This window comes from Eubalaena glacialis, chromosome 19 (assembly GCF_028564815.1).
Source record: "Eubalaena glacialis isolate mEubGla1 chromosome 19, mEubGla1.1.hap2.+ XY, whole genome shotgun sequence".
Classification (NCBI taxonomy): Eukaryota; Metazoa; Chordata; class Mammalia; order Artiodactyla; family Balaenidae; genus Eubalaena; species Eubalaena glacialis.
In genome coordinates this window covers 50,741,447-50,759,807 of record NC_083734.1, presented here as the reverse complement: position 1 = coordinate 50,759,807, position 18,361 = coordinate 50,741,447, and the positions used below count along the sequence as shown (strand labels likewise).

At 49.7% G+C, this 18,361-nt stretch overlaps 2 protein-coding genes across 2 annotated transcripts in view; one reads left to right on the top strand and one right to left on the bottom strand.

The window, feature by feature from the left end:
* Positions 1–18,361, top strand: part of TBCD (tubulin folding cofactor D) — a 174,657-nt gene that overhangs the window by 64,922 nt on the left and 91,374 nt on the right. The window lies entirely within an intron of this gene.
* On the bottom strand, positions 1,008–9,963 carry ZNF750 (zinc finger protein 750). Its single transcript, XM_061176049.1, has 3 exons — positions 9,901–9,963; positions 2,077–3,698; positions 1,008–1,937 (listed from the first exon to the last, which is right to left on the bottom strand). Exons 2-3 carry the CDS (start codon positions 3,516–3,518, stop codon positions 1,268–1,270), a joined length of 2,112 nt encoding a protein of 703 aa, XP_061032032.1. The 5' UTR covers positions 3,519–3,698; positions 9,901–9,963; the 3' UTR covers positions 1,008–1,267.

The following is an 18,361-nucleotide window of genomic DNA, read 5'->3' as shown; positions in this document are numbered from 1 at the left end:
GTGAGTAGTGCTTATATCTAGAACAAGGCAAGGTTCCAGATCAACTTTTTATTCAAAAAATTTTAATTTTTAGCTCTGAGCACTGAGAGGCCTTGTTGTACGTGCACGTCACTGGGAACGGCAGGCGTTAGCTTTAGCAGTGCTTTTTCTTTTAACACTCATTGGATGGCTCTATTGGGACCACCTCTGTTTTGGTCAGAGTGTGAGCTGAAACTGCCCATCTTGTGGAGGGAGGGTTCATCCAGTCAGCTCAGCTCGGCACCACTGTTTCCAGGCCCTTTCTTGACCCCCCGCCCCGCCCCCAGGCGGTGCATTGCTGAGAAACACCCTCTGAACAGTGGGGAAGGGCCCTTGTGAAGCCAGGCCCTGTACGCTTGGTCTCCAAAGGTGCCCCCGGATGCCTGTACTCCCCTGGGCTCGATGTGGACAGCAGACACATGCACACGTGCACACGCCCTCACATGCACACACAGATGTACCCTCGTCCTCAGTTTTAATTGCTGCCTCAGCTCTTTTCTCTTTTTCATTGAGTTTATTTATTGTGGCAAAATATTGTATAACACAGAGTTTATGCTTGTCTTCTTTTTATGTATCCTTAAAGTTCACCTATGAGTTTATTGGAAAATTAGCAACATATACATCATTTTAGGAAGTGGAAAACGAGTCTGAATGAGTTGTGAAGACAGAACATGTTGAGAATAGCTTCCCCAGCAATGCATTCTCCCTAGTGGAAATAAATTACTTGTATAAATAGCCTCTTGCTGTCTGTGTATTATTCAGTCATAACAAATCACAGTGTTTTTACACACAGAACTTTAATGCTAGTACTGGAAATGTCTTTTCATGACATTTTCCCCCAGTAATTGTTATTTACTTCAAAACACACAGTAGATTTAATAGAAAAACAGTTAAAACAATTTGTTCTAGTGCTGAGATATTTATAAGAAAAGTGTTTTAAAGAGATTTTCTCTAAGATGCTAACACCTAAAAGTTACCTTTTAGTTCTATGCATTTCATCAGGTCCTACAGTGTGAGTCATTCAAATATTTTACAACCAGAAGTAGAAGCACCTTTTAGTGTTCATGCTTAGTATTTACAAAACTGAATTGAGTTGCAGGTTTAGTTTAATTTTTTTTTGAGAAGAAGAAAACTGCGTTGTAAAAATTTACCAGATGAAAAAGCAAGGGCCAGATGGAGGTTTGCTGCTGTCTCGCCTGCACCGGAAGGCGTGCTTGTGACTGCAGCCTGTGGCTGGCCAGAGGTGGCTCTAAGACACCCGCGTTCTTTTCCGGAGTGTGAACACTCTGGCTGTGTCGCTGGGCTTTGCCTTCTTGGTTCCCTGCTGGGCCTTCCCTGCATCCCTGGGGCTCGTCCTCTTTTGCCCTTTGGGTCTGGGGTCGCACTGAGCCTCCTGGCTCTCAGGGGCTCTGGGGGTGGGTGCGTCTGGCTGGCAGGCAGGCTCCTGGGCAGCGGGCTCGACGTTCCCTGGGCTGTAGGCCGCCAGCTGGCAGAGGGCCACGGCCGCAGTCTGCTTCTGCTCGTCACTGTCAGCCGAGCGTGCGTCCTGGGCCTTCCCGGCGGGGCTGGGCACAGGGGCCTCCGCAGAGCTGGGGTCGGGCCCCCCCCCGGAACTTGCTGTCTCCGACTGCGGAGCAGGAGTTGGGGTGGGGGCAGCCGCGGGTTCGGCCCCTCTCGGGCGGCTGCGGACGGAGGGCCTTGAGGTCAGGGCGTTGCAGGGGTCCTTCACCGAGAGGTTGAGGGGCGCGTCCTGTGGCTCCACAAATTCTCCATAGGCAGTGGTGCGTGTAGTGGCCGGCTCAGCTTCTGGTTTTGTGGAGAGGTTCAGAGGGGCTGCCCTGGAGCCGTCCTCTGGGCTGGAGGGTGCAGCTTCCAGGCTCCCCATCTGAGCCAGAGCGTCTTCGTTCATGGCCTCGAGGCTGGAAGAGACACAGAGAGGGAGTCACAGGGACCTTGCTGAGGGCCATTGCCCGTGGGGGGTTTGGGCAAGTACCAGCTCCTCTGATTAAGCACAACCAGAGACATTACTTCGGAGGTTTTGAAAATGGACTCTCTTACCTTTCTGGAGATGCAGCTCTGTTTTCTGGGGCCTGGGAATGTGGGCGCTCCGTTTTCTTCTTGACAGGCTTGAAGGCTGTGAGGCTCTGTTCTGGTGGATGGAGACTTCCTGGGGCGCCGGAGGCCGGCATGTCCAAGAGGCTGTACAGCCCGTCATAGGGCTGGCTTGTCTGCGTGAAATTGGTGGGGCTCGGCCTTCCCGGGGAGCCTGTGGCCGCGCTGCCTGCACGTGGGCTCATTTTGGTCCCTTCCGTGTCCCTCTGCCCATCTTTGGAAAGGTCTTTAGCCTCGGGAGTCGGACTCTCTTTCTCAAACTCTGTGTGTTTTTTGTGGGAGTTGGAAGAGGTTAACTTGGATGGACTCCAGGCCGGGTAGGCCAGGGCAGCTTCTTCCAGTAGGTGTGAGCTTTGATCTTGTGAAATACCAGCAACGGGTGGGGGTCTGAGGCCGTAGGAGGAAAATGCAGACTCTGGTCTATAAAATCCATAAGGAATCGGCAGATTGGAGTGATACTGCTGGAAGAATCTGTAATGGTCGTATGTGGATGGAGCCGGGTTCAGGTGCTTAGGGATCGGCCCTGGGTGAGGCAGGAAATGTCTTTGGTCTTGGGCCCCATAGACGGACAGCAGGGGGCTGTCACACTCGGGCGAGTTCCCTGCGAGTAGGTACGGTGAGTAGATGGTGGCCAGTCCGTGCTCTGTGTAAAAGTGAGGCGGGTACTCTGCGATGGTGGGGTGCACGTACGGGGAAGTGGCACCAAACCCCTTTGTGGATGGGATTTTATGTGGAAACTCAGGTGTGAGGAAAGGTGAGCCAGCTTTCCACGGGTAGCCAGGGGCATGAAAGGCAGACTTGGTGTGGAAGGAGGCAGCTTTGGCAGGGGGCTGGGTCAGGGTCAGCGCTTCAGGAGCCTCGGTGAGTTCCTGCCCTTTGAGTCTGTGCTCGCCGACTGGAATGAATGCTGAAGGCCGGGTAGCGCCTTCTAGCACAGGCTGGGTGCCCGCGGTGGCTTCTGGAGCTGGACTCAGGGGTGCTGCTTCCTTGTGGAGAGTGGGCTTCTGTCCGGGGCACCTGTGGGGCCCGCACGCATGCAGGTCCACATTTTCCTTGATGTCATCCTTGGCGAGGCCATGTTGGAGCTTGGCGTCCAGGTGTGAGAGCCCACTTGGGACGTGCTTGGAGGAGGTGGGCTTTGCCATGGGGTCGGACTGATTGGTTGGCTTAGGGTCCGAAGAGTTCGGTTTGGAACACTTGGGAATGCGATCTTGCTCAGACACTAAAGTGATGGAGTTTTTACAGAGACCGTATTTCATGTGATTAAAAAGATGTGACTTTTCGTTGCAAGTAAAGGGACACTGGAAACACTTGTACTTGAAGGGCTTTCCTGGGGGCCTGGGGATGTAATGCGGCTTTTTTGGTTTTCGCTCTTTGAGAAGGCTCATTTTCCCTCTGTGGTTAGGCGTCTTAGCCCTGCCGGCTCCTGCGTAGTTCAGCTTTGGTGATTTTTAAGGAAGCAGGTCAGTGCTTCTCCTTCGCTTTCCTTTCTGAGTGCTTTTACTTGAAGCCGGCTCCACGGGCTGTGGGTGTGACCAGGGAAGTCTCGCTCATTTGGGGACCGGGAGCTGCAATGGAGGAGCAGAGCCTTAGTGTTGGGACGATGGCTAACAGGCTAACGAAGAACCAGCCTGTGCTCCCCGGGGTCACGGAGGGGGTGAAGCAGAGGCCTCTGCAGGTGCAGAGGACGTAAGTGCTCCTGTGCGGCAGGTACGGGACGGGCATCAGCCACCCCTCCTCACTACCCCGGGCGCCACCCTTACGGCGTTCTCTGTTTTCTCAAGTCTGGTCCTAGGCGAGTGTGGTTGCAGGAGTGTTTAGTGCCATTTCAGAGAAAACCTGTAGTTCTTTGAGTTTTGGGAAACTTTAGCCTGTGATCTGAGGCCTCAGGTGCCAGGAAGGTTGTGGACCCACCAGGCTGAGTGACCATTGAGATCCCACCCCCATCCATGTGCCTGGAGTTTCTGGACTGAGTCCCATCACTGTGCTGGCCTGACTGCTCTAACGTGAACCTGAGGAGGTCCGGGCCCATGCGTGTGTGTGACATTCACATTTGTGCTCACTGAGAACAAGGCACGTGTGATTGTAACCTTCAGTCCATCTGCCCTATTTAATCACAGTGTTCTCTTCTATGAGGGAGTATTTAAAAGTGAAGAACATTTAAAAATGCCCACCCCCGCCCCACCCTGTTTCTAAATTCGCAAATGAAAAGTCAGCTTTCTGGGTAAGTAGCATTTGTGTTGGCCCAAATACAAACACAAGTGCTGTGTTTATGTTGATTTGAATGATATTAAGATGCTGTGAGTCAGTGAGTGAGCAGATGTCCTCGTGCACTGCTGCCTTCCACTTGCCCACCTCACAGATGGCGTGGAGTGAGTTCACGCACTAGCCCATCCCTGCCTGTTCTGGCCTTAACCGAAGGCAGAAAAGCTTAGCAACCCTCCTGGTAAGAGGAAACCAGAGTGGGACTTCCCTGGTGGTGCAGTGGTTAAGATTCCGCGCTCCCAATGCAGGGGGTCTGGGTTCCATCCCTGGTCAGGGAACTAGATCCCACATGCATACTGCAACTAAGAGTTTGCATGCCACAACTAAGGAGCCCGCCTGCCGCAACTAAGACCCGGCACAACCAAATAAATAAATAAATAAATAAAATTTTTTTTTTAAAAAAAAAGAGGAAACCAGAGTGAGTGGTGCCTAATTTTACAGATGGTTGGATCCTGGGAGGAACCCATCCCCAGCCTTTAACCTGTACGAAGGGGCTTCTGGATATCTTCCCCAGGGTCCTTCTGTCCTTGCCTATCCCCCAAGCTTAGCCCTCCCCCCCGGGTTTCCTTCAGAGGCTGCTCTGCACACCCCTGGGCTCTCCCTCTGCCTCATAACCCGAAGCTGAGAACAAAGACGTGAGGCCTGGGAGGATCTCAGCAGGGCCGGGCGCGGCTGCGTGTCCAGGACCAGCCCATGGGGTGACTGTGTCTTAGAGAAAGCCTGTGGGTGGGGAGGGCTGGGGGAGTGGGTGTGAGGAATCAAGGCCTGCACTTTAATTTGCATAAAAAAATGTAAAAAAGATTTAGCTTCTGGATATTTTTAAACACTTAAAAAAATAAAGTTAAAAGGAAATAACTTTTCAATTGCAGTTTTGCTTCAAGGAATAAGTAAATATGGACAGTTCTGAGTCTCGTGAATTTGCTTGTGTAAAGCATCGCCTTCTAGACATCGGGTTGGTTAAAACATTGAGCTGGAAAGCAACCCTTTAAAAATAGAGAAATACACATGGGAAATCTAAGAGACTTGTTTTCACAAAATAAAACGTAGCTACTCTCCTTGCCATCTCACGCATCAGATGAGGTAATGGGTAGCTTGTGGGAGGAGGGTGTAAGGGGGGAGGGAGTGCGGTTTTAATTTCACTTGGATATCTTAAATTCTAAAAAAGCTATCTGATCTTATTCTCAGCAAACTGGTTCCTCTACTCATTTTTTCATATTTCTTAAAAACACAAGGAACCACTCTCCCCGCAAGAAGCTGCTTCTATTAACCTGTTTCATCGTCCCGTTCCCTCAAAGGCATGTTTCTTTACTAAGAGGTGCTTTGGGTGGCTTGCAGCCTTCTGTTGCGGGGAGAGTTTCTGCAGAGAGGGGTGCTCAGGCACGTACTTTGGAGGAGAAATGAGATTTTTGGCTGCCCCCTAATTGGAGAGGGCGTCCCCAGGCCCTCTTTGGGGGTGCTCCTTGGCAGGGTGTCGGGTGGACAGAAGCCAGGCTGGCGGCACCTGGTGCCTGGCTCTGCGGCTTTGCAGCTTGCTCGCCCTCCTCCTCTCCCACCGTGAGCAGTTGTGAGAGCTGCACGGCAATGTGAAAGCCCAGCACAGTTAAACAGTGGTCACAGATTTGCATCTTCCTAATTTCCCCTCTTGGTAAGGGAGAATGCGAAATAATTCTGTATGAGTTCAGTTCATACCTTGTGGGGCAGGTATGCCCTGGGCTACAAAAGCACGATTTCCTGCCTCCCGTCAGGAAGCGATTCCAGCCAGCTCGGGGCCAGCCTGATAAGTCAGGGCGGCCTGTGCTGGCACGTCCCATTATGCTCCCTGGTTCTGAAGGCGTGAGAACCTCTGCAAGTCAGGTTCCCATGATTGTATAGGATATGTTATGGCAAAGATCTGAAAACTGATGATTTCATCACTAGCTGGAAGCATCATGATCAAAATGATGACAGTTGCAAAAATGTTTATCAAGTGTGAGCCCAGAGTCCTGGTGGTACCAGGAGTGGACGCAGACACACATCTGCTGCACCCAGGACACGCGAGCCCAAACCAGCCGAAAACCCCCTCGGATTTAAGATAATGATGGTGTTAGCTTCAGAAGCAGTATTATTTAATATTGCTCATACTTTTAGGCAAAAGTAGAAATAAACCCACTTTGGTTAAGTTTTCTCAAAGGTTTATAGGAGGCAAGTTGTATGTAAGTTATCATGGCATTACCCCAAATAATAGTTTGGGAAATAATTGCTCTTATGTTAATATATACCTTTTTTCCGTCAAATGATGTTGTGCCCACAGGTTTGGTCTGAACTTCTTGTTCTGTGGTCAGTTGGCTTACAGGGACAGTAAAGAGGTTTTCAGGGGATGGTTTCCTTGGTACTGGTGTTCTGGGAGGTGAGAGTATTCTAGGGTATAATTGTTGCAAGGGAAGCCTGGATGGAGTCACAGGAGCAGTAGTTTTAGTAACTTTGAGTAAACTGACCTCTCAGGGTTACGCAATTCGCTAGTTAAAACAAGGGAGCGCAGCTGCTTCGGATGCTGAAGGAGACAGGCTAGTTCACTCGGTTATAAAAATGCAATAAGACACAGACCTACTAGAGAATGTACTTGAGGATATGGGGAGGGGGAGGGGTAAGATGTGACAGGGTGAGAGAGTGGCATAGACATATATACACTACCAAATGTAAAATAGATAGCTAGTGGGAAGCAGCCGCATAGCACAGGGAGATCAGCTTGGTGCTTTGTGACCACCTAGAGGGGTGGGATGGGGGGGTGGGATAGGGAGGGTGGGAGGGAGGGAGGTGCAAGAGGGAAGAGATATGGGAACATATGTATATGTATAACTGATTCACTTTGTTATAAAGCAGAAACTAACACACCATTGTAAAGCAATTATACTCCAATAAAGATGTTTAAAAAAAAAAAAGCAATAATGTCAGAGAAGTAAGTGGGATAAGATTGAGGCTTCTGTAAGCTTCCAAGGGGGACAGCCTCTAGGAAGGTGATGTCAGTCTGTGAGTTCTGTCCTGCCCAGGTGAGGTTCACAAGGATGAGGAGCTAAAGCTGAGTGCCCGGGACTTTGTCGGTCTGGCCATCTGCAGAGATGGGGTTTGCCTGTCTCTGGTCAGTTTATATCTGCCAGGCCTGGTGCAGGCTGGCAGCGGAAAAAGGGTGTTGTTGTCTAAACAATATAATCCAGAATTTAACTGTTTGTAGTAAGTTCGGATTCGCAATCAGAGGTGAAGTTTTTTCTAAAGGTGGTAAGATTCGTGTCTCACTGTCCTTGTTCTGGGAAGGCTGGTACAGTCTGGAGGGTTGCACAGGGAGAGGTTAAAAAAGCACAGCCCTGGGTTCGGCTTTCCTTGGAGAACTGCAGTGTTAGCATGTTAGCTAAAAATGCAGATGTTAGCCTAGTCCTAGAAGGATGTGTGTGGGACAGTGTTTTTCACCCTTCTTTCACTTCCCACTGGGTCAGCAGGAGGTGCTGGGAGCCCTGCATGTCAGGTCAGGGTCAGGGTGCTGTCCTTGAATGCAGGAGGGCGTCCCTGCCTGCCTGCCTGCCTTGCGAGCAGCTGTTGGCACGAGCCCTGCCCTGAGAGCTGTGCCCTCAACAGAGTCGGGTCCCAATGCTGAGGGGAGAGGGTGGGGAGCAGCGCCACAGAGACACCACGGCGTCTGGCCTGAGCCTGCTCCATTTCAGAACACTCTCCTGTGACTCCTCATGCGCGGTCACCCCTGCCTGTGTCCCAGGAGCCTGTCACCCCTGCAGAGGCCCGGGAGCCAGCTCTGGCCTCCCCTCCCACAGACCTGGGAGGCTGGACGGTGGTGCCCACACGGCGCTCTGAGCAGCCCATGGTTTTGTGTCCACGGGGCTTTATCTGCTTGTTTCTGAAGCACTGAGGTGCCAGTGCATGTCTCTCAATAGCCTCCTAAGTGTGGACTGTGAATGTAGTTGCCAGCTGTTAGGGTGATGGTGAGTGGCTGGCATATTTAATAATTTTCTAAGGGGTTTGAACTCAGAAATATAGGCAAGAGAAAGATTTTTTTTGAACTTTGATAGGACACAATAGAGGTAATTATAGCTTAACTTTATAGGGCATTGCTGTGACGTGCCAGCTAGCTATGCATGTCATGTGCACTAACTTCTGCACTGGAATAATCTTCAACCCTCCCCGGTGGTGTCCAGCTGCCTGGCAGGGAGCCTCACCAGGTAGCGCGTTCTGAAGGGCATGCTATAATTACGATACTGTGATGTGGCATTATTGCATAACTCAGGGACATGCCATTGTCACCTACCCACTGGGGTGTCGCAAGAACGAGATTTGTGAGTTTTACTCCAATTGAGCTTTTCCAGTGATTAACCACCACTCCCTCCCAGACTTTCGGTTCTTTAAAATGAAGGATAAACTTCAGGGCAACCATGACCTAGGGAAAAAGACAGTTTTTTCTGGCATATAGTTTGGAAGAATGGATCCAGGAAGACCACCAGGGGCTCTTTCTGGTTTCAGCCAGAGATCCTGGGTTACAGACAGAGCGCTTAGCAGTGAATGCACAGCTTTAACGTTTGGGGCACCTCCCTAGGGCCAGAACCCCCAACCACCAGCCTGCCTCCTCACCTTAAAGCACCACGTTAAAGCATTGTAAGGACTTGGCTAATACAAAATACAGATCATGATAACAAATGTAGACAGGTTTTGATTGCATTAAGTCTGATGTTGGTCAAATTTGACCAATAATTTGGTCAATAATGGTTTTCATGCAGATTTATGAGAAACTTTATAAGAGTAAGAAAACCCCTTTTGTATATACAGGGATCCTCTTTAGTTAAGGTGTTTTTTTTTTTTTTGGTAAGCTTATGTCAAAACAGCACTTATTTTAAACCCTAATAAAAGGTTTTAAAATTAAAGAAATTATAAATTAAGATCAGCAATTATACATATGCATATACATGATCCTTTTATGTTGAAACTTGTAGTTTATTTTTAAGGTGAGGAACAGATAAGCAATATCATCAATTTGAGTTTTGGTTTAAAGTTTATGAATTTTGGGACTTCCCTGGTGGTCCAGTGGTTAAGACTTTGCCTTCCAATGCAGAGGGTATGGGTTTGATCCGTGGTCGGGGAGCTAAGATCCCACGTGCCTCGCGGCCAAAAAACCAAAACATGAAACAGAAGCAATATTGTAAGAAATTCAATAAGGACTTTAAAAATGGTCCACATCAAAAAAAATCTTTAAAAAAAATAAAGTTTATGAATTTTACGGTAGAAATGAGAACTTCATATATCCACATAAACTTGTTTACACTCTTAGAATAAAGTGTAAGCCTTATTAAAAGTTTTGTAACAATGGTCTCCTTTCCAGCAGTGCACCTGCCGGGTCCTGAGTAATCCGCAGAGAAAAGAGCAGGGCAGAGAAACTCTGGGCAGGTGATTCACTGAGCAGATAGTTTAAGATACATCTGAGAGGAGTACTGAAAGAAAACTCGCATTTGAGAAGAAATAGTAGGTACTTACCAGAGGCGGGGAGGTGGAAGCTGTGGCTATGGCTGCCTGGCCGGAGCAGGACCTGTTCTCACGCTCGCTCTCGCTGAAACTGGAGCCGGCTGTTCCAGTGGGAGGGATTTAATGTAGGAGTCGAGCCCTCGGGGCGTAGAGATGCACCTGATATTCCTCCCTGCCCGCAGCTACGATTCATGTGTTTGCACCCACCCAGCCAGCCAGCCAGTGCCACCTCCGTGCCTCACGGCAGCTCCCTGCCCAGGTTTTGTGAGTGCCATGTTAGTGCCGCCTGGCTCTCCTTGGACGCGGGGGTTGCACGTGTTCGAGTTTAGGGTAGAGGCCTCCCAGGGGAGCTACAGCCGGTGCAGGAGGCAGCAGCAGATGCTGATATTTAGCCTGAAATGCATCTCCTCTGACAGATGCCGACAGCCCCTGTGTCCTCCCCGTGAGGGTCTGGCGGAGCCTTTGTCACCCTTCACCCCGGGGCCTGGGAGGCCTGCCCGGGTCCTCCTGGAAAGCAGGAGGGGGGCCGCCTCAGCAGCCTCCGGGACCTGCCGGTGCACGCCCGGGACAAGCCCTGAGCGCTGCTGCCACGCCGCGTGGCCGTGTGCTGCCGCGGGAACGGCCTGCATGCCCTCGCTCGGCCCTTTTCTTCTCTTTTCAAATAAGTAAGGCACTTAATTTGTGATCCAGGGCATCCCCCTCCCCTTCAACTGCTTGCTATTGAGTCTGTGGCTGCCTCCCTGCTCTCGGAGGAGCTGCGTGTGGTGCGGGTATGTGAATAGGGAGAGGGGTGTGCGCTGCGTGGGCGCGGGTGCCAGGGTGGACCTGCCAGGCCAGTTGCTGTTTTAGTTTTTTTTTCTTTTAAGGCTTAAGATTTTACTTGGCTTTTTACCTTCATATTGAATTGAAAAAAAAAGTATTAATTACTTTTGTCCAAATTAGACATCCACATAATTTAGAGAGTGAAAAAATAGCTCTGAATCTTGTCACGAAAAACAGCAGTTCCTGCTGCTCCCCTCGCCTCTTGCTGGTAACGAGCCACCCAAAGCAGATGGCTAAAAAAACTACTGTTTTATGATCTCGAGATTTTGTGGGTCAAGAGTCTGGTTTGTGCCAGGCGAGCCTTGCGTCCTGTGGCGTTAGTGGGCACTCACCTGCCTCGTATCCTGGGGGAGCGGCGGGGCCCTCCTTTTCCCTTTAGTTTCACTCCAGAGGCCTCTCCAGGATGGTGATCAGTCTTAACTCCGCGTGGGACTCAGAGCGCAAGGCAGAAACTTCCAGTCTTCCGAGAGGCTAGGCAGAGAACCGTCCCAGCACCGCGGTGTCACACTTGGCTCCCCAGGTTTGAGGGAGGGGATGGGCCCCACCTCTCAGTGGGAGGGTGTCAGCTGGCTGCTCCCCTCCCATCCTTGCTGCCAGGAGCCCCACTTGAACCTTTTCTTAGCTGAGAATTTTGGTATTTACCTCGTTGATTCCAAATAACATTACTCTATTGCCAGTTTTGTTCCCTCCACCCCCCTCACTGCTCCCAGTTTCGGGTGTTGTCTGTTGACTTGCCTTTATGGGAAATGGAATGTAGCTGTTTGGCTCCTCTACCTCCAAGCCTGCCTTCCCCGTCATCCGAGATTTCCTCTACTTCTTTCCTGAATCGGAAGCCAGGCTTCCTGGATCCCATGTTGTCCTCTCTCTTGCGTTGATCTTTTGTTTGGGTATGAGGCACAGCCCTTTTGTAGGCTCCTGAGAAAGAATGCAAGAGAGGGGAATCTTTGGAGACCCTGAATGATTGAAAGGGTCTTTCTTCTACCCTTCTTCCTAGTTGATAGTCTGGAAGGGTATAGAAGCCTAGGCCAGAAAGCATTTACTGTCAGTGTTTTGAAAGTGATCTAGCTTTCAGTGCTGCTGAAAAGTTTGATGTGATTCGGATCCCTGACTCTTTCCCCCCAACATTTTAATAGGAAAAATTTCAAACATACAGATAAGTTGTAAGAATTTGACAGTGAATGCTCAGACACCCAGCACTGGTTCTGCAGTGAACATTTTCCTCTGCCCTACCACTCATGGCTCTCCACGTTCCCTCCCCTTATCCACGCGTCGGTCCATCTCAAGTATTTGCTGCATTTCAGAGTCAGTGACAGACATCACTCACTTTACCCCTGAACACCTCAGGCTTGTTATTAACCGTTCACACTTCTTCTTTTAAAGGTAGAATTCACATGTGGTGAGGGCACAGATCCCAAGAATACCATTCCCTGAGTCTTGAGCATAACCCCTGCTGGGAAGTGGAGCATTACGATCACCCCGCCCGGAAGCAGCCGCTGGCTGGATTTTCTTCCTTCATAGATTAGTTTTACCTATTGTAGAAATTTTGTATAAATGGTGATTCCCTGATTCTCCACATGCCACTGCTTCTCTCCTGCAGGCCCTTTTCTCTGTCCTCAGTGTTCTCACTTTCCTTAGCTTTCTCTTCGACCCTTCTTTTAAGTATTTCTATTCTGCTATTATTATTTTTGGTTTCCAAGAGTTCGTGCTTGTTCTCTGAGCATTCCTTTCTTAGTATCTTATTCTTAGGTAGCAGTTGCAGTAGCTTCTCTTATTTCTCTGAGGATTTTAATGATGGCTTTTTGGGCAGGTGGTGTGGTTCTCCCCGTAGTCTCCATTTCTTTCACAAAGGTTTTCTGTTTCAATTGTGACCCCTCCTTCACCTGCTTGCCATTGCCAGAAAGAGTTCACTCTCTTGCGGGGGGTGGGCGGGGGGTGGTTAGGCACTTACTGAGTGTTTACTAGGTATAAGGCCTTGTGCTAAATAAGCATTCTATCTGCGTTAATCCTAATCACTGCAACAGCTCTTCAAAATGGGAACTGTCAGGAGCCTGATTTGCAGAGTCAAGCAGCACAGAGAGGTTAAGTAACTTGGCCGAGGTCACCCAGCCTGAAGGATGACAGAGCAGAGTCCTAGAGGCAGTGGAAAGGTTGCACTGGGAGAGGGATGCTTGTGTCTGTGAGTTGGATCGGGGACATGTGCTCTGTGGCTGCTGCCAAGACACTCGAGTCTTGGCTCTGTTCTTTCGTCCTCCTGTGACTTGGAGCAGTTATCTGACCTGGGCGTCAGCCTTCCCCTCTGTAGAAGGTACCTTGGAAGCCTCTACTCGTGGGTTTTCTTCGGAACCTGATGGGTTAATTACAACATCCCACCGAATTGCATTTGTATGCTGGGAATGGTATGCGTCACAGAACAAAACATCTTTGATGAAGGTAGCAGATCGCTTATACTTTTGACCTTACAAGTAAATACAAGTTAGTTTTAATTTTAATTGTTAGCACTCCTTTTGGGGTGCAGCATCCAGAGGAAAGGAAAAGGAAATGAAAACTCTACAGAAAATTCAAGGCATAATTTCAATTTCTCTAATTTTGGTTGTCGTTAGAGACAGTAAGTCCTAAGCAGCTGCCGAGAGGGCATTCGTTAAGTTCTTGAGATGAACACATGTTCTGAAAGGTCCTGTCCTCATGGCCCCGGGGAGGTCCCCTGAGAAGGGGAGCGGGGGATGGTTCCTGAGGCTGAGGGGCACCTAGCTGCCCAGACCGTCTCTCGGGGTCTCCCCTGAGACGTGAGCTCCACCTTCGTGGGTCACGTGAGATGTGGTGGGGCTCAGGCCAGCAGGCAAGATGCTGCTCCCCTGGGGGGACGTGGGTGGTGGGACTGCTGGAGGGCAGGGCACCTGTGTCTTTCATGGCAGCTTACACTCATGCACGTGCACACGAGTACACACACTTGCTCACTAGGCCTTTGTTCATTGGTTGGAGAACGAGTATGGGGGACGAGGACAGACACTGTCCCCTGCTGCCCCCGCCCTGTGCTGACCACCCCGCCCCGCACCCCCTCCTGCTTCGCGCCTCAGGCCCGTGTGCTCATCAGGGTTCCTCGACTATAATTCGTTTCCAGTTGGGGCCCCACAGGGAGCAGCCTGTCCAGGGGGACTGGTCCTGAGGTGGCCCCACTTTGGGCCCCTCCTGCTTGGTTCCTCTCCCTGGGACTTGCATTGTTTCCACGTCCTCCTTTCTGCCTGCATCTTGGTGCCGAGCTCTGCTGCTGGCCTTTGGCCTCTTGTTTCTTGGTCAAGGCAGGATCTTTCTGAAGATGGAGGGGAGGCCCTGCCCCGGAGGGTCCTGCTGCTTTCCTGGGCTCTCTTCTGGCCCTGCAGCCTGTCTGCTCGTCGGCTCCCGGCCCCACCCTCGTGCTGCTCAGAGGTGCCGGCCGGGGGTGGGGGGGCAGGTTGCTGCCATTTGCACACGTGCTCTGGGGCTGTTGTCGTGATACAGCCCGCGTGTGCCGGGAGGCTGCCCCCACGGGCCCCGCAGGAGACTGGCGCCTGGGACCTCGCTCGAGCTGAGCTTGGTCTGTGCCGGGGCTGGGCTTAAGCCCACCAGGCCCTCAGGGTCCTCCCCTGTTGCACATGTGAGAGGTGGGCCCATGAGCCCAAGTGTGGGGAGCATGGGGCACACGCCAGCTGAGCCGGGAGCTGGAACCATGGTCGTCTTTCTCAGGTGATGTACTTGGTTTCTCATTTTAAAAAAAACCCTGAGGGTATCAATCGATTTTTGCTTATCAAACAGTTGAAAAATAGAAATGAAAGTAGAGTTTATTTAGCTGTCTGGTGAGGCAGGCCAGGGGGTGTGAGAGTGTTCGGGGAAAGTTTTATTGTTGGACGTTTACCTTCCTTTGATGATGAGGCAGAGGAATTCATTTGTAACTTGAAGTCTGAGATGTGTAATGCATTACTTGAATTTTAATTTGCTTATTATTCTAGTAATGCCACTATTTGAATATTTATGGAACTGGAGCTACTTTATGTTTCGGAGGGGAGCACACCCGCCCCTTTCCCGCCAGGCTGTCCTGTGTCTGGTGCTCAGGGATGGTGGCAGCGGAGCTGCCGGTTTCGGTGTGTGTGGCCTGTGGGCAGCTTTAGTGCCTGCAGCTCCCGCGACTCCTCCCCGATGACGCCTTGCCCCAGGGAGGTGTGGAACCTAGCAGAGCTGAGCTGGACCCGGGGCTCCTCCTGGCTCGGGAAGCCCGCGTGGGGGCCAGGGCGGGGGAGGGGTTCTGCTTTGGACAGGGTCTTGGAGCCCAGCGTGATCTGGGCTGTGGCTTCTGTGTCTGAAGTGAAACTTGAAACCGTGAGCTCTGGCTTGTTTTGTCTTTGGCTGGGAGACTGATTCAGGTTTGTGACCTTGGGCCAAGATTCGAGGGTTCCCACAGCTTTCCTCACCTCTTCCCCTCTGTCTGCCTGACAGTATCATGCCTGTGTTTCAGGGTCCTCACTGGTCCCTCCTTGGGCTGGTTACGGTTTTCCAGGGGCAGGTCATGTGGCACTTTACCTCCTTTTGTTGAATTTGTATGTATGTATGTATTTATTTATTCAATAAATTAAAAACATTTGTTTTTTGGCCATGCCACGTGGCTTGTGGGATCTTTGTTTCCTGACCAGGGATTGAACACGTGCTCTCTGCTTGTAGAAGTGCGGAGTCCTAAGCACTGACTGCCATGGAATTCCCTGAATTTGTATTTAAAAGGTGCTTTTTACCTGTCGTCTCTGGATATGTTTACAACCACGTGTAGAAGTTACTTGGTTAAAGTAAACAAGAACAAGGAGAAAAATTAGCACACAGACTTTTTTTTTTGTCTCATGCTACAAATAACATCAGTGAAAACATAGCAATAAAAGAGCCGTGAACAGACTAAAGACAGTGAGGGCAGGCCCCCTTTCGTTCCCTTGTTCTGCTTGACTCTGGCTGCCGGCCCTCATGTGTGTGGTGTCGCAATGCTCTGGTGGCTGGGCTCGCTTCCCAAGCTTGGCCCCCAAGGTCACCATCGAAATCCATCCACGGCATGAATCTTTTTCCCTTTTGTTTCCAGACATTGTTTCAGCTCTTTTTCAGATCTTCCTCTTTTCTTCACTATGGTTTCCATTCCTCTTTTTATGTGTTTAATATTCTAGGCCTGTATTTCCGATAGTGTCTTTTAGGTTCCGTTTTTTGTCCAAAGTGCTTGGCCTTCTGATCCTTTTGTGGTGTCTGCAGACTCTCCCTCATGTGTGTGCTTTTCTTGTGTAATTTTACAACGCCTGCCTTTTACTCCACCTGTTTTGAGGCAGCTGGTTACCATGCTTGTCCAGGACCCAGGGGACAGCCTGGAGCAGGCTTCCTGTGAGTCCCTCAGCAGGGGCTCATCCCCCTCAAGGTGGTGCGCATGGCCCAGGGGCTTTGACTCCTCGTGAAACTTGAGGCTGTGAGAAGCAGAAATCAGTAGGGTTGCAGGGATAAATGGACGAATCCGGTGTCCTCCTGAGAGCTCAGAACACCTCTCTTGATTGCTGACAGTGCATTTATGAAATAGACTAGTGGGATGAAATAGAATAGCAGGGAGCCTTGTATCTAAGACTTAGACGACAGAAAAACAGGCCTGATTCCGTGGGTTTGTGTAGGGCTCTGCAGCTGTGGTTGAGGGGATGCAATCTTAAGACACAGAGGAACATTTACAAATGCTGCACGTTTACTAGTAAGGCCATAAAACAAGTCTCAAGAAATTTCAGAGAACCACTGGTGTACAGACTACATTTTAAAAAAAAAATTAATTAATTAATTTATTTTTGGTTGTGTTGGGTCTTCGTTTCTGTGCGAGGGCTTTCTCCAGTTGCGGCAAGCGGGGGCCACTCTTCATCGCGGTGCGCGGGCCTCTCACTATCGCGGCCTCTCTTGTTGCGGAGCACAGGCTCCAGAAGCGCAGGCTCAGTAGTTGTGGCTCACGGGCCTAGTTGCTCCGCGGCATGTGGGATCTTCCCAGACCAGGGCTCGAACCCGTGTCCCCTGCATTGGCAGGCAGATTCTCAACCACTGCGCCACCAGGGAAGCCCCAGACTACATTTTTTTGACCACAAAGCAATGAAATTAAAAGTCAGATACAGAAGGATAAAGGTATGACATGAATTTTTAGTTTGGAAATATATGGATTTCTAAATAACACATGAATCAAAGAAGAAATCCCAATAGAAATTTTATAATAAAAATTTAAAGATAGAAATGAACAGTAACAAAATTATTATGTATCAGAACTCTCAAGATACAGCTAGTAATGTACTTACAGGGAAATTTAAAACCTTAAGCAGGAGTTGTGAAACTATGGCCCGCGGGCCCAAGCTGGCCTTGGCCTGTTTTTGTACGGCCTTGGAGCCCAGAATGGTTTCTCCTTTTTTCAACATTGTTTTCAAAAAAAGAAAAGGGAAGCAGCCAGTGGTCTGCAAAGCCTGACTGCCTGGGCTCTGGCCCTTTGTAGAAACTGCTGCTGACCCTTCCTCCCCTGCTGCCCCAGAATATTGTAAGAGAAGAAAGACTCAAACTGCCAAGGAAGGAGCGAGGGGAGGGGTGGGGAGACAGTGAGGGGAGTATGAGAAATGAGTGAGGGAGAAGACACAGGTCTACAAGGATCAACAGCCAAAAGGCCTACCAAAGAGAGAGACTGAGAGACTTCCGGCTTATTGACAGAGCAGGAGGGGAAGCATATAAATAATAGTAAGACACCCGGATGGGGGCTGTGAGACAGGTCCTGTGAAGAATAAAAGCCACATGTCCAGAATATCTTTTGCTGATAACTTTGATAGCTCAGAGAAAGTAGACAGTCCTAGAAAAATATAACTTACCAAAATTGACCCCAATAGAGGTAGGAAGGTAACTTATCTGTGCTTTGGTATCCTTATTGATGAATTGGGATAATAACTACCTATCTAGGAGGTTTTAAAAATAGGTCTGTTGAGATATAATTTATATTCCGTATGGTTCACCCATTTAAAGCATACAAATCAATGGCTTTTATTTTATTCACAGAGTTGTGCAACCATCACCACAATCAATTCTAGAACATTTCATTGCCCCTTAGCTGTCACCTGAAACCCCCATCCTCCTCAGTGCTGCACAACCACTAATCTACCTTCTATCACTATGGATTTGCCTATTCTAGTTGTTTCTGATAAATAGAATCATATAGCATGTGGTCCTTTGTGACTGGCTTCTCTCACTTGGCATGATGTTTTCAAGGTTCATCCATGTTGTAAGTGCGTGTCAGTATTTCATTTCATTTTTTTGCTGAAGAATACTCCACAGTATGGTTTGCTAGGGCTGCCATAACAAAGTACCCAGACTGGGTGGCTTAAACAACAGAAATTTATCCTCACAGTTTTGGAGGCTGGATGTCCTGAGATCAAGGTGCTGGCAGGATTGTTTCTTTCAAGGCCTTTCTCCTTGGCTTGCAGATGGCCACCTTCCTGCTGTGTCTTCGCATGGTCCGCCCTTTGGTCTGTGTCTGTGTCCTGAGCGCCTCTTCTTATAAGGACAGCAGCCCTGTTGGATTTGGGCTCACCCGGGTAGTCTTATTTTACCTTAATTACCTCTTTAAAAGCCCCATCTCCAGATACAGTCCCATTAT